The sequence below is a fragment of the Nicotiana sylvestris genome, chromosome 3 (assembly GCF_000393655.2).
Source record: "Nicotiana sylvestris chromosome 3, ASM39365v2, whole genome shotgun sequence".
Taxonomy (NCBI): Eukaryota; Viridiplantae; Streptophyta; class Magnoliopsida; order Solanales; family Solanaceae; genus Nicotiana; species Nicotiana sylvestris.
In genome coordinates this window covers 134,113,993-134,129,492 of record NC_091059.1, presented here as the reverse complement: position 1 = coordinate 134,129,492, position 15,500 = coordinate 134,113,993, and the positions used below count along the sequence as shown (strand labels likewise).

The following is a 15,500-nucleotide window of genomic DNA, read 5'->3' as shown; positions in this document are numbered from 1 at the left end:
TCTGTCTCGAAAGTAGATAAAACAGAAATGAAGTAGGATAGAAGGGGACGCCAGGGTCTGCAAACGCCGACAGATCTACCTTGGATCTCCTGTGGACTGAAGGCAGCAACCTCAAACTCGGATCAGTATGGTCCACTACCAGGATCTGCATAGAAAGTGCAGAGTGCAGTATCAATACAATCGACCCTATGTACTGATAAGTGCCGAGCCTAACCTCGATGAAGTAGTGACGAGGACACAACAAACAATATAAACATGTGCAGTTAAACAATATACTAACAAAATAACAAGTATTAAGAACTGAGCAGAAATGAACGGGAAGGGGCAACATGCTATGGGGGTTCCAACACAAAAACTCACAGCAGTAAAGGAATCTAAAAAGCTAGAACACTTGAACCAATAACAACAAATAAACATAACATAAAATGTAGGACATCAACCTTCGTGCTTTTACTCTCAATCCTCACCATGCAATCAATAATAGAAACGTGCACGCCATCACCCTTCGTGCTTTATCACTCTTCCTCACCATATGAATAATAGAAATGTGCACGATATCACCCTTCGTGATTTAACACTCTTCCTCATCATATGAATAATATAAATGTGCAGGGCATCACCCTTCGTGATTTATCACTCTTCCTCACCATATGAATAATATAAATGTGCACGACATCACTCTTCATGCTTTATCACTCTTCCTCACCATAACAATAACAGAAACAACAACAACCCGGCAAGTGCATCACAATCAAACAACTTTGTTTCATCATTTAATTTCACAATAGAAATCTCAACTTGAGCCAATACTCAGCCAATATCCAAACCAGGAATAACATAGTAAAACTTGTTAACATGAACAATAACTAGCTTAAGCAGGAATAATACGTATAATGAAACACAACTATCACAATTAGAGAACTCACTCGCATGATATGACCCGACAATGACGTATTGATACTCGTCACTACACCCATACGTCGTACTCAACAACTAACAAGTAGAAAATAGGGAAAATAATACCTAATCCCTCAAGCTAAGATTAGCCACAACACTTACCTCGATTCCACGGCTGCAATCAAACCCCAATTACCGCTTTACCTCTCGATTCCACCTCTAATCCGCTTGTATCTAATCATAATTAACTTATTAACGTCAATAAATGCTAAAGAACTCAATCCCAATGCTTAATTATAAGTTTCCCAATATTTTTCTCAAAAAGTCAAAAATCGACCCCGGACCCGCTTGGTCAAAACTCGAAGTTCGGACCAAAACCCGACTACCCACTCACCCCCGAGCTCGGATATGCAATTGGGTTTGGATTCTGACCTTAATTTGAGGTCTAAATACCCAAATTTCGTAATTCCTAAATTCTACCCAAAAACACCCAATTCCACCACGAAAAACCCTAGATTTTGTGATGAAATATTGTAAAAAGATGAAATATATTGAAACAAATGAGTTAAGAATCATTTACCTATGATTTGGGGAAGAACTTGCTCTAGGATAATCGCCTCTTGGAGTTTAGGTTTTGAAAATTTGAAGAATGAATGAAAAATCCGTCCAAGACCCTTTTACTCAGCTGCAGATATCGCATTTGCGACTTAAGCTTCGCATTTGCGAGCTTCGCAAATGCGAGGAAATTATCGCAAATGCGAACCCCTCATATTTCTGCTACCTTCGCAAATGCGATGGAAAGTTCGCAAATGCAAACATCATCCTCCGCAAATGCGATTAAATGATCGCATTTGCGACCAATACCCCTCCCAGCTTTACTTCGCAATTGCGAAGACTGTTGGCCCATCTACTCTTCGCATTTGCGATGAGTGGCTCGCAATTGCAACACTGTCAGGCTTCGCAAATGCAAACTCTGGTCTCGCAATTGCGAGATCAGATGCCAACACTAGAACTGAAACTGCAACATTTTTTTCTAAGTCCAAAACACCACGAAACCTATCCAAAACTCACCCGAGCCTTCGGGGCTCCAAAACAAACATGCACACAAGTCTTAAAACATCATACGAAGTTGCTCCCATGATAAAATTGCCAAAATAACATCTAGAACTATGAATTCAACACCAAATTTATGAAATTTTCAAGATAGTTCAAACTTTCTATTTTCTCAACCAAAGGTCCAAATCACGTCAAATTACTTCCGTTTTTTACCAAATTTTACGGATAAGGTTAAAATATTATAATGGACCTGTACCGGGCTCTGGAACCAAAATACGGGCCGATGCCAACAAGTTCAAGAATGATTCAATTTCTAAAAACCATTGTATTTTTCAGTTAAAAATTTTCTTCAAAAATTTATTTCTTGGGTTAGGGACCTCGGAATTCAATTCCGGGCATACACTCAGGTTCCATATTTTACTACGAACCCTAAGGCACCATCAAATCACGGGTCCGGGTCCGTTTGTCAAAAATATTGACTGAAGTCAACTTTAATCAATTTTAAAGGCAAAATTCAATATTTTTCTTAAATTTCACAAAAAGGCTTTCCGAAAATGCGTGCAGACTGTGCATGCAAATCAAGGAGAATGAAAATGTTGTTTTTAAGGCCTCAGAATATGAAAACGGATCCTAAAACAAAAGATGACCTTTTGGGTCATCACAACATGAGACTTCTTTTCAGCAGCCTTGTTGTCCTCGTCAGTCCGTAGACGAACAATAAGGTCTTCAAGCGTCATCTCCTTGCGCTTATGTTTCAAGTAATTCTTAAAATCCTTTCACAATAGAGGTATCTTTTTAATAAATGTCGTAACTTGAAACGTTTCATTTATGACCATACCTTCATTCATAAATTTATAATTAGTAAAATAATCAATATCTTGAATAAAAATATTGACTCAGTTTATACATTCAGCAAGGAGGTCATGGACAATAACTTATAATTCTTCGACTTGCGTTATGACAGATTTGCCGTCAACCATTTTGAAATTCAAAAATTTAGCGACCACAAACTTGTTAAGTCCAACATCTTTAGTCTTGCACTTCTTTTCAAGAGCATTCCACAATTCTCTTGATGTTTTCATGACGCTATAAATATTGTACAAGCCGTCTTCCAAGCAACTTAAAATATAATTTTTCATAAGAAGTCAGAATGCTTCCATGCTTCCATGACCACAAATCGCTCATTTTCAGGAGTTTTTTCTCCCAGAACTGGAACGTGCTTGCTGATAAAGTGTTGCAAACTGAGTCTGGTTAGGTAGAAGAACATTTTCTGCTGCCAACGCTTAAAGTCCACGCCGGAAAACTTTCCGGGCTTTTCTACCGGAGCCATCGCCGTTTAAGGATTTGTGCGACTTGAAGACGCAGTAGCTATTGTAGCAGTAGTCCCAACGGAACCATTTTGTTGTTCCGTACTTGTTGATTTTTCTGTAAAAGAAATTGGCACAACCAGAATTAGTAAGTCGGTGAAGATTTTATATCTTCAAACTGAATACAAACAATTGAGTAGAAAATCACAGGATTTTAATCTCGAATTGAGAAGTCAGAAAGACTTTAATCTCAAACTGGAGTAGAAAATCCGAAGATTTTAATCTCCAAAACGGGAGTAGAAAATTGCTACGATTTTAGTCTCCCAAAGCAGAAAATAAGATGAACACAGAATATAAAAATTTAAATTCCTTAAGCTTGTTAGTATTTGTATTCTAAAATATAATTCCTACAAAATAAAACAAAATCAGAAACCAAAGACAGAAATAGAATGAAATAAATAATGTTCCGAGCCCAACAGAAAACTGTGTTTTCTTAAAGAATTTAATCCCCTCACTGTTGCCTAAAGTTGTTGGATTAATTCCTCCCAAAATAGAACGGAACAACTATTCTATAATACCGACAATGAAAATTACAGAACTTCGTCGAACTCAACAAACGACAGTAAACCACACTGGGTTGAATAGGTGCGAAGGTACCTGTTCATATGAGGTACCATTTCGGCAGAAGTCTGGTCGCGAATTTTAAACTCAAAACGATTGTTGGGAACCGCGAATTTTTAAATTAAAATTCTGCAAAAAAATAAACGAAAATAAATTTGGTCCAAAAAATTATCAATCAATCATATATCTGAAGTCGAGCCAAAGCCGAGCGACGACGACGGCGCGAGGCACCATTTCTTCTTAACTCTTTAAGAGTTAGAAGATGTGCTTCTCTATATAAGCACAAAGATTTTCTTTCCTTCTTCCGATGAGGGACAAAGTGCATTAGTAAAGGAAACTATTTCAAACTTTTCGTTTTTCTCCTAATCTTTTCCCTCGATTTTCCATTCACACCTCTTATCTAATTAGATAAAAAACCCAAACATGTTTTACCTAAACTTAATTATCAAAATTTTTTCACAGCTGTTTAACAATCTTAAATGCGATTGACTACATATAATAGCGTCAAAAACTCATCAACTTTGTCGAAAAGAAAAAGAACTTAATAAATTTATTGCACAGAAAGACAACAATTCCCCTTTTACTGCCTAATTTATTCAAATTAAACAAAAAAAAACGTAAAACTTCATTCGAGTCTTTTAGAAACCTCATTTTTAAATACAACGTTAATCTATTCTTAAGCTTACCTTCTTCTTCTTTTCCTTATTTCCATCATTTTTTACGTTGGGCAATAGAGACTACAAAAGATTTTAATTTCCATTCCTGCAAAAGAAAACTAGTACTAGGCGTATCTTTTAGGAAAATAAGAAGGATTTAAATGGTGACGGATTACAATGTTCGCGGCATTTATGCTCGTGTTGGTTGTATTTAACTTAGATGGTGCATAAAATTAGAACATTTTTTTAATATGTTTAAACTGAATACGAGAACCCATCACATAGAGCTGTACTAAATGTAATGTTATTTCACATTCGTTGAATTTCGAGTATCTTAATTATGTAACAAAACCTCATTATACGAGCTACGTTCGCACATGAGTACTTGGTAATCTGGGTCTGATCTGACAAAGATTTCGTTAAATTTCAAGTATCTTTTAGAGCGACTAACAATGATTTTCCATTTGCAATTACTCAACCAATGGTGTGATTTATATGATGTGCTATTCAATGACAGAAGCAAATTTATTCCCGTATTATCCCATTCTTAGTCATCTAATACTACATAATATTTCTTTTGCTTCAGTTATTTTAATATCTTGATGTTGTTACTATTTCTTTTATGATTTTTTTACCACTGCACTTCTTTTAAACATTGCTATTACTGTGTTTTGCTTGAGTCAAGGGTTTATCAGAAACAGTTTCTCTATCTTCACAAAGTAAGGGTAAGGATATGTATACGTACACTACTAGATCTTCGTGTAGTCTCCACTTATGAGATTATAGTGGATTTTTTGTTGCTGCTGGGTAAAGTGAGTTACAATTGCAATGACTGTACTTATATTATTGTAGACTTTGTTATCATAAGGTGCTTTCTTCATCACGTGTTGATAAAGCAAAATTCTAAAAGCTAAGTTTAGTTCTAGAATTACACCAATGGAGATGATCAAATAAGGTATGGCAGAAAGAAGAAGCTCCATAAAATAGGATAATTTCTGATGGCCCAGACTGTAAGGTGAAGGGTTTAGAAGATGCTACGGCAACGGCGTTAATAGCCATTTTATAGAGCAGATATGGGCGGGGATAGAAAATGCGCAACATCCCAAACGTGGTTTTCACTCTAACAACAGCAAAAAGAAAGATGCTTTTCAGAGAGTTCCACATGTTGGTGCTTGTGGTGCTTGTGTCTGTGTCAGTAAAAGAGATAGAAATAGATTTAGAGAGAGTGAGATGCCATGGGATGATCATCAAGTGAGACCAGATGCATTAATCATTATACTTTGCGATGAAGCAACGTCTCTCTCCATTTCTAACCCCACCTTCTTTAATCTTCTCATGTAAAAGTTCTATCTACATGTTGTATAAGTCCAAATTTGGCAACTTGGCAGTAACGGATAAATAGGGCAAAGGACGGAGTCAACCATGGTGTGAAGATTAAAGGTCGCTCTTAAATAGGCCGGTGCCAAAAACGGATAGCCAAGATGAAGAAATAACGATAGAATAGGTTCAAAGATAGACATAAAGAATATTCCTTGGGATATTATTTATGCTGTACTTTTTAGGATTTTTGGGAAATGTTCCCTATAAATAAGAAGAGAAAGAGAATAAAAGGGGGATCTTGACTTTTTGAGAAAAACACATTGTAAAGGTTGACAGAAGAGAATATACAAAAGTTGTCTTGTTCACTGATTATATTATTCAAGCACATGTTATTCTATTTTCACGTCGCTGACAAAAGAAAGGAACATTCCAATCATACAATAATTGGGTGGTAGATCCTTTTTTATCACATTTATTGTCATTATCTACATCTATTACATATTCATGCTATAATATTCACTGCTAATCAAGCATTAAATCTGCTATTTAATGTTCTTGAGCACTACTCGTCTCACAAGTATTCTGTTGCATTCGGTCTAGAATTTATTAAGTTCGACTAAAGCTCTCCCTTTAACTCATCATTGATTGGTTTAACTAAAAGGTTCAATACTTTTTTGGTCAAACAATTTGGCACCGTCTGTGGGGAGATTTTAGTTCCTTCTAGATAAAAAAAAAATAGCCATCTCTTCTTCGTTTGCACAAACTAGCGATGGTAGGAAAAAGAGATGCAAGACTGAAAGCAATAGCATGCGTCCCTACCAACATTTTGAACACCATCAACGAAGATGGCAGGGAAGATAACGAGAACATGACGTCAAGCGCTACGCCCAGGCGGAGTGATTCACCCCCTCCTCCCTCATGAAAGCGTAACAGCTTCACGCGAAAGGGGAGCCTCCACGTCTACAGCTGAGAAAGTACCACCAGCAGTGAAAAAACTACTGGAAGAGTGGCTGACAAGCACTCTAAACAACATACTCGACAAACCCGTTCAAAGGGAGAGTAGAAACACCGCGCAAGCAGATATCATAACGATCACTGGCGAGCAGCCCGCCCCTCAAACAAGTAACACTTACACCACCGTTTATGCAGGTAATGAAGCACTTGCAGCCATTCTAAAGAAAATGGAAGAAATGAAAAATGAAAACAAAGCACTTTGCGACCAGATGAGGGAGCATCAAGAAAGGGTCGATAAGATATCGGGCGTCCCAAAGTTGTTACAAAAACGAGACATTGACCGGTTCGTAAAACAACCGTACATCGAGGAAGCGACTCCACATGCCATTCCCAAGACCTTCAAAATGCCACCGTACTTGAAGATATACGACGGTACTACAGACCCCGAAGATCACATCATCCATTACATCACAGCGGTGAAGGGCAACGACCTTTCGAAGGAGCAAGTACCATCAGTGTTACTATAAAAGATCGGCAAAACCCTAATGGGGGGAGCCCTAACCTGGTATTCACAACTGCCGACACGGTTAATAACAACGTTCGAAAAAATGGCCAACAAGTTTGTCACCACCCATGCTGGGGCTAAAAAGGCGGAGACCCGGGTAAATGATATATTCGTCGTTAGGCAATTGCCTGGCGAAGGACTCAGGGACTTCCTCGCCCGGTTTAACAGGGTGAGAATGAGCCTACCAAATGTATTAGAAAGGATGGCGCTAGCAGTTTTCCAGAATGAGTTGAACAGGAACGGGTCGAGAGCAACCAGAAAATTATTAAGCACGCTCATGAAATACCCTCCTACCACTTGAGAATAATCCACAATGCCTACTGTGCCGAGGTGAGAGTCGAAGAGGACGACCTTAACGGTCCGACCAAACAATTGATATCAATTCAAACAGAGTCGAGAAAAGATCATCATAACGACGGTCGAAGAGATCAGTCAGGTACCCGTCTCAACCGAGAAAGACATCAACCCTACATCAGAACAACCATCCCACCGTCTCTTCGACATGTGGCAGGTCCTTCCAGGCCACATACAGGGACTCAGTCAAATGAAAGAGGTATGCCTCCACTGTTATCCTCTCATAATTTTTGTGTTTCCCCTTTAAAAATAGTGTATATGCTAGAGAAGCTTGGCACAAAGGTGAAGTGGCCACAAAAGATGAAGTCCGACCCAAGTACCCGAAAGTCGAACGTCCTCTATGAATTTCACTAGGAGCGGGGTCACCAAACCGAGGATTGTATAGCTCTACGGCAAGAGGTAGTAAATATGTTGAACCAAGGGCACCTGAGGGAACTGATGAGAGACCATAGACGAGCCAAATTTGACCGCGAACGTGAACAACACCAGGGCCCTCCAAAGCCACCCTCCCCTGCCCGCACCATCTAAATGATTAACAGCGGAGGCAACGAAGCAATGATCAACCATGTAAAGTTCACCACCATACACAAACTGAAGCGGTCGATCACCCACGAATGGTATGACGACCTCGAAGATAGTATCATCTTCGATAAGTCAGATACCGACGGTTTGACTTTCCCCCATTTCGATGCTCTTGTTACTACTTTACATATTTCAGATACTGATGTGAAAAGAATAATGGTAGACGACGGAAGCGGCACGTGTATTATCCACCCTTGAGTCCTCGCACAAATGAGACTCGAAGACAAGATAGTACCACGTTGCATAATACTAACAGGTTTTAACAATGCAGTTGAGCGAACCTCTGGGGAGATAACAGTACTTGTTCTGGCCAGGGGCGTTACCCTAGATATAACGTTCCACGTCATGAACCAAGACACAACTTACAATGCCATCATAGGGCAGCCATGGATACACACCATGAGGGCTATCCCGTCAAGCCTATATCAAGTATTCAAGTTCTCTACTCCGTGGGGAATATTCAGCATCCGAGGAGAACAACGCACCACCTAAGAATGCGATCGTATCCACCAGGATTACACATACACTCAACAACTAAAGGGAACAGACTCAAAAGCATAGTAATTACTGAAGTCGAGGACTGGATTCGACGCACAAATAGACGTCATCAGGGACCCCGACATCGTGGAAGCCACTGAGTCAATGGTAGAATACCTCGATCCCGTCCAACTAGACAGCAACGACAGCAGCAAAAAGTCTTACATCGGACATAAACTCTCAGAACCAGGTAAATTTCATAAGTTTTTAATTGACAATGCCGATTTGTTCGCCTTCTCCCATGCAGATATGCCTGGTATCCCAAAAGACGTAGCCAGACACAAGTTGAATGTTAACCCACTCTACCCACCACTGCGGCAAATAAGAAGAAAATTCAACGCCACAATCAACGAGGCCGTCAGTGATGAAGTGGATAAGCTACTCGCCAACGGTTCCATCCAGGAATCAAAATACCCCAAATGAGTCGCCAATGTGGTCATGGTAAAAAAGAAAAACGGGAAATGGCAGATGTGCGTAGATTTCACAAACCTAAACAAGGCATGCATGATGTTTTATACTTCAATACCACACAAGAGGGGGTGATTTGTGTGGTGACCAATTTTTCTCTTAAACTGATTATAGAAGGACCTGGTTCTTCCACTACAACATTTTAGGCCTATAGCCACATTAATTTAAGCAACGCTCATAAAGTGTTGTCAAAAGTATATGTAGGAACACTTTTTAGGCGTGACCTTTGAATAGAGTCTTTGGCAATGGGTTTTAAGGTAACACTTATAAAGCGTTCCGTTTAATTGTAAAGATAACATTTTCTAAGTGTTGCCTAAATATAAAACTTTTGGCCACACTTTTAAATTATATTGCAATGTTTTTGGACGGTTGCTATATTATCATCCTAAATGCCACCCTTTGCAAGCGTACCCTAAAACTTCCTTATAAAAAAAATTCCAAAAAATTTCCCACCAAAATTATACTTCATATTCCGCCAATTCTCATAAGTCCAAGATCGAATAGTACTTGGAAAACCCTATAGGAATACATACCAAAAATAGTACTTGGAAAACCCTACAGGAATAAGTAGCAAATCAGTTTCCACACCACCGCTGCTCCAATACCGTCAATTGCTGCTTCTTTTTCTACGTTTCCTTCATCCTTGGTTGCTGCTCTTCTATTGCTTTTAGAATTGTAAGTTCTCAAGCTTTTAGAAATAGTTATATTATACCAATCTCTGTTTTCTTTACTTTGCTAATTCCAAGAAAGAAAGAACTGAAACAAGCCTCTACAAAATTAATTTAGATAAAACCCATCTCATGAAAAAGTCTCTAATTTTTTTTAAAATTCCACTAGGCAAAGTGCCTAGGGTAGTTATTTGTATATTTTAAAAACCAAAACAAATTACAAATTGTATGTAGTCTTTTGATCCCATTGGGTAAGAGTAATACATATTTCCTATAACCAAATTTGAGTTAGTGATACTCAAACTTAGTCGTACAATTTGATCTATCCAAGTAGTATACATCGAATGTATTTATGTAGTGATTGTCATGTATCTGAGTTGGTTCCATGCTTTTGTTATTTTTGTTGAGATTCCATCTTCCTGAATATACTCAATTAGCTTGGTGATAGAGCCTCTGTTGTCCAAAAATAGAGTAAAAACAGTTGGCGTCGCACACAAAATTCAGTGTCCTGGCCTGTTGTTTGCTCTTGTAGCTGATTGGATTCCCTTTAAGTTGACAAACCATTGTATGAATCAAATTCTTATTATGTTGAAGTAGTTGGATGTATTTGGATTTCCTTGCTAATAGCATTCACTACTTCTATCAGTTATGTTCAAACTATAGTACCTTGCCAAATTCCCATCTTAAAGTTTTGGTATTCCAAAAAAATGTTCTGTTCCAGAACTTTTGGTTACCCGTCATGTACATGTAATTGCCTATTTGTTTTACTGTACCCATGATGACCTCTGTATCTGGACATAAACACCAACGAGGACTGCGCAGTCTCGATGTCCATGTTTTAAGTTTGGACTCTCATCCTTCTTGTATTGACAGTGATGTATGGATGACTCCAGTTTTTCTCGCATTGCCGTAACCTCCTCCATGATGTTCTTTCCTATTCTTGTTAATAGTCTTTCTCCATTGTAATGAAAACTTGGGTGTATAACCAACCATTGATACAGGAAGTGTATACTGCATAATAGTATATAATTTGCAATTTATAGAAGCTTTCTTATTGAGTTTTAGAGATAATGATTATTAACTCAAGTTGGTTCTCTTGTTTGAGCTTTTTTTGAAGACGTTAACAAGAATATTGGCAAAAAGGAATTTGACACTACTATTTGATCACTTCCTGAAATATGAATATTACTGAATAGGAATTTGATACTACTGTTTGCTCACTTTCTGTTTTTCTTTTGATTTCATTGTTCTTATTCTTTCATGAATTATTGTGATTTTGATTCTCAAAGAAGTCAATTTAACATGTGAGTTTTGGACTAATAAGTATGTATTCAGTTGAGTAATATCCTATCTCCCTACCAAAAGAATATCTTGTTGATTTATCTTCTTATTGTGTGGATCCTATTAATTTTACTTTTTTTCTTCAAGAACAAAAGTCAACGCTCAGGAAGATCTATATTTGAAGTTAGGTTTGGCTTAACATATGTGTCATGACTAGGTAAGATATTCTTATCATCTTACCTTACATATGATTTTGAAAACTTACTCATGACTTTTAGGATTTATTTGTAATGTATATATAATACTTAAATGATTATATATTTGTTGATTCGATATTAATATCTGATTTTTAGGGTTTCAAATGTTCCATCCAAGGATTGGATGGATTTACCAAGGTATAGCAAAGAGTATATTGATGGGTACAATCTTTCTTAGAATCTGCTTAACTTTATAGATATCCTCAAGGCGAGGAAATTCAGTGCCCATGTGCAAAGTGTTGCAATATTCGTTGGACTCAAAGGAATGTAATATATGATCATCTAATATGCTATGGATTTGTTCAAGGTTATACAAGATGGATTAATCACGAGGAATGGGAAATCCCTATGAATGTTGATGGTGACATGAGTGATGAAACGAACTCATATGATGATATTAATGGTTTATTGAATGATCAATTTAGAAATATTGCACAAGCCGAAGGACTTTATGAAGGTCCAAATGAAGATGCCAATAAATTTTATAACTTAGTTGATGAGGCAAGCCAAGAACTATTTCCTGGTTGTAAAGGATTCTCTAGATTATCATTCACAATTCGTCTATATTTGTTGAAGTGTCTACATGGATGGAGTAACGTGTCATTCACTTCTCTTTTAGAGTTATTGAAATAGGCGATGCCCAAGTTGAACATTCCTTTATCCTACAATAATGCCAAGTCTATAGTTAAGGATCTCGGTCTTGATTATGAAAAATCGATGCATGTCCCAATGATTGCATGCTATTTAGGAATAAACATAAGGCTGATGAATATTGTCATGTTTGTGGAGCTTCCAGATATATTAAATATCCTGAAGCAGATAGCGAGGTTGAGCCTTCTAAAAAAGCTCATCGTGTTTTAGCAAAAACTTTGAGACATTTTTCATTAATTCCTAGACACAAAAGGCTATTCATGTGTTAAAGACAACAGATACAATAAGGTGACATGATAAGGAGCGTTCTAAAGATGGAAAGTTAAGGCAGTCTGCTGATGCCCAAGCATGGAAAGACTTTGATAGCTTTCATCCGGATTTTGCAAGAGATTCTCACAATTTGAGACTTGGCTTGGCAAGTGATGGGTTCAATCTATTTCGAACCATGAGCATATCTCAGAGTACATGGTAGTTATCTTAATGGTGTATAATTTGCCTCCTTGGGTGTGCATGAAGCTAGAATATTGTATGCTTTCTTTGCTTATACCTGGGTCGCGGTCACCTGGAAATGACATTGACATTTATTTACAATCACTAATAGAAGAGTTAAATGTGTTGTGGGTGTCTGGGGTGGAAACATATGATGTTTCAAGAAATCAAACCTTTCAAATGCGAGCAACTCTTTTGTGGACAATCAGTGACTTCCCTGCATATGCTATGTTATCTGGTTGGAGTACAAAAGGGAAGTTGGCTTGCCCTTGTTGTAATTATGGCACTAATTCTTGCTATCTTAAACATAGTCGAAAAATGTGTTATATGGATCATCGTATTTTTCTGCCAATGGATCATCCATGGAGATCCAACAAACGGCCTTTCAATGGGAAAATAGAATTTAGGCTTCCTCCGCCTTTGTTAAAGGGAACTGATGTGTTTAATGACTTACAAAATGTTAATAATGTCTTTGGGAAAAAGATCAAGAGAACAAATGATGGCCCATGGAAGAAAAAGTCAATTTTTTTCGAATTACCTTATTGGCAGCACAATTCATTACGTTACAATCTTGACGTATTGCACATAGAGAAAACTATAGTTGATAATGTAATTGGAACTCTTTTGGATATTCCTGGCAAGACAAAAGATCATGCAAATGCTCGTTATGATCTAAAAGAGATGGGCATTAGAAAGAACCTTCAACCAAAAGATACAAAGGATGTCAAGAGAACAAAGTATGTAAAAGCGTGATTCTCAATGGCTAATGGAGAGAAATCAGTTTTTTGTGATGTTCTAAAAACAGCAAAGCTACTTGATGGTAGTGCTTCCAATATATCTAGGTGTGTGCAACTAGACGAAAGAAAATTATCTGGTTATAAGACGCATGATGCCCATTTCATGTTACATTACTTGTTACCAATACCAATTAAAAGCATCCTTCCTGATCATGTTACTATTCCTTTGATTCATCTAATCTCCTTCTTCCGCTGTTTATGTCAAAAAGTTATCGCACTGGAAGATCTAGATTGTTTGGAGATAGAGATTAGAGAAACATTGTATCAACTGGAGCGAATTTTTCCTCTAACTTTTTTTGATATAATGATTCGTTTGCCTATTCATTTGGCAAACGAAGTAAGATTAAGAGGTCCCATTCATAATCGATGGATATATCCTCCTAAAAGATATATGTGCACGTTAAAATCATATGTTCGCAACAAAAATCATCCAGAAGGATCTATTGCTGAAGCATACTTGGTTGAAGAGTGTTTGATTTTGTGCTCTAGATACTTACATGGAGTGTACAAACCAGATTTAATAGAAGAACCCGAAATAATGATGAATGTAGTTATGATACACAAACTTTTAGTTTGTTCCCTAAAAGAAGCTGCCCTTTAGGAGCCAAAAAGAGTGATCCAATTGTTTTAGATGGCAGGTTAATATGTCAGGCATATGCATACATATTGAACAATTGTGATGAAGTTCAAGAATACATCAGGTAATTTTGTTCACTTGTAGTATTTTCTTTTACGTAAATAATTCTAAAATTATTTTATTTATCTTTTTCTAACAAATAAAAATTATTGTTCTGTAGAGAACATGAGGTGGAGGTTAATAATCAGAGGCGAGGATCTAGATGGAGCAACGCTAAAAATCATAGTCAAAACTTCTCTCAATGGTTTGAAACTCGTGTATTGCATGAGGATGTGTCCGACCTGATAAAACAGTTATCCATAGGACCAAATTCAATTGCCAAAAGATATTCTGGGTATCTCATTAATGGATATAGATTCCATACGAGGCAGCGTGATGCAAGGCATAAAACGCAAAATAGTGGTGTTACATTAGATGTCCTAACGACAAGCTTTGCAAGCTCAAAGGATAAAACTCCAGTTGATGCGAATTTGACTTATTATGGCAGAATAATAGATATAGTTGAGTTAGACTACTATGGCCATTTTAAGGTTGTGTTGTTTAAGTGCGACTGGTATGAGGTTGAAGAGGATATTAAAGGCCTTACTTATGTCTACTTCAATAAGAAATGCTATCAGGAAGAGCCTTTTATTCTAGCATATCAAGCACACCAATGCTTCTGTGTGCAAGATCCATATGATCAAGATAAACATTATGTTATGAAGACTGTCCCGAGAGACTTGTTTAGCATAAGTGGCCAAATTGAATCTAATGCCCTACACTGTTATGAAAATGAGCCGTCTGAACATTTGGCGGGCCCATCTATGCCGGATGATAATGGTGAAGTTGTCTTAATAAGGAATCATTTACAAGCAATGATTATTGATGTGCCTCCAAAAGGATTTCTTGCATAACAACTTGAAATTGAATCGGAAGACGAGTTTAAAATAGAGGATGAGTTTGAATCGGAGGACGACGAGTTGGATTTTGAGGATACATTATGAGTTTGATTATAATTCAAATAGAATATAGCTCAGCCCTTTCTTGAATAACGACTAAAGGTACATTAAAGATTAGTAGATACTTGCTTTAGACTCGCATGGATGATATTTGCTTGCCGATGTTTCCTTGTATATTTTGTCATGTTCTAATATTAAATTTTATTTTTGTTGATGGTTTCTTCCTTATGCCTATATATTTTGTGCTCATATAATTTTAGAGTGTTACTTTTGGTTTCTAAAGCATTTGGTTACTATTAAGTGTGCCTCAATTTAGTTTCATAACATGAGGAACCGTATTACATCATATATGAAAAGAGGTTTAAGTCCTCTAATTTTGCACTAAATATCCCAGGAAGTGAACGTGAATAAGTAGAAATTGTAGTTCTGAATTTGTCACTAATCTTATTACTGGAGTATTGAAAA

The 15,500-nt window shown here is 37.2% G+C and overlaps 1 protein-coding gene across 1 annotated transcript; it reads left to right on the top strand.

The window, feature by feature from the left end:
• Positions 1 to 7,419: 7,419 nt before the first annotated feature.
• On the top strand, positions 7,420 to 15,271 carry LOC104240598 (uncharacterized). The gene is made up of 4 exons (XM_070169856.1): positions 7,420 to 7,545; positions 9,889 to 9,992; positions 14,099 to 14,161; positions 14,258 to 15,271. Exons 1-4 carry the CDS (start codon positions 7,420 to 7,422, stop codon positions 14,988 to 14,990), a joined length of 1,026 nt encoding a protein of 341 aa, XP_070025957.1. The 3' UTR covers positions 14,991 to 15,271.
• The last annotated feature ends 229 nt before the right edge of the window (positions 15,272 to 15,500 follow it).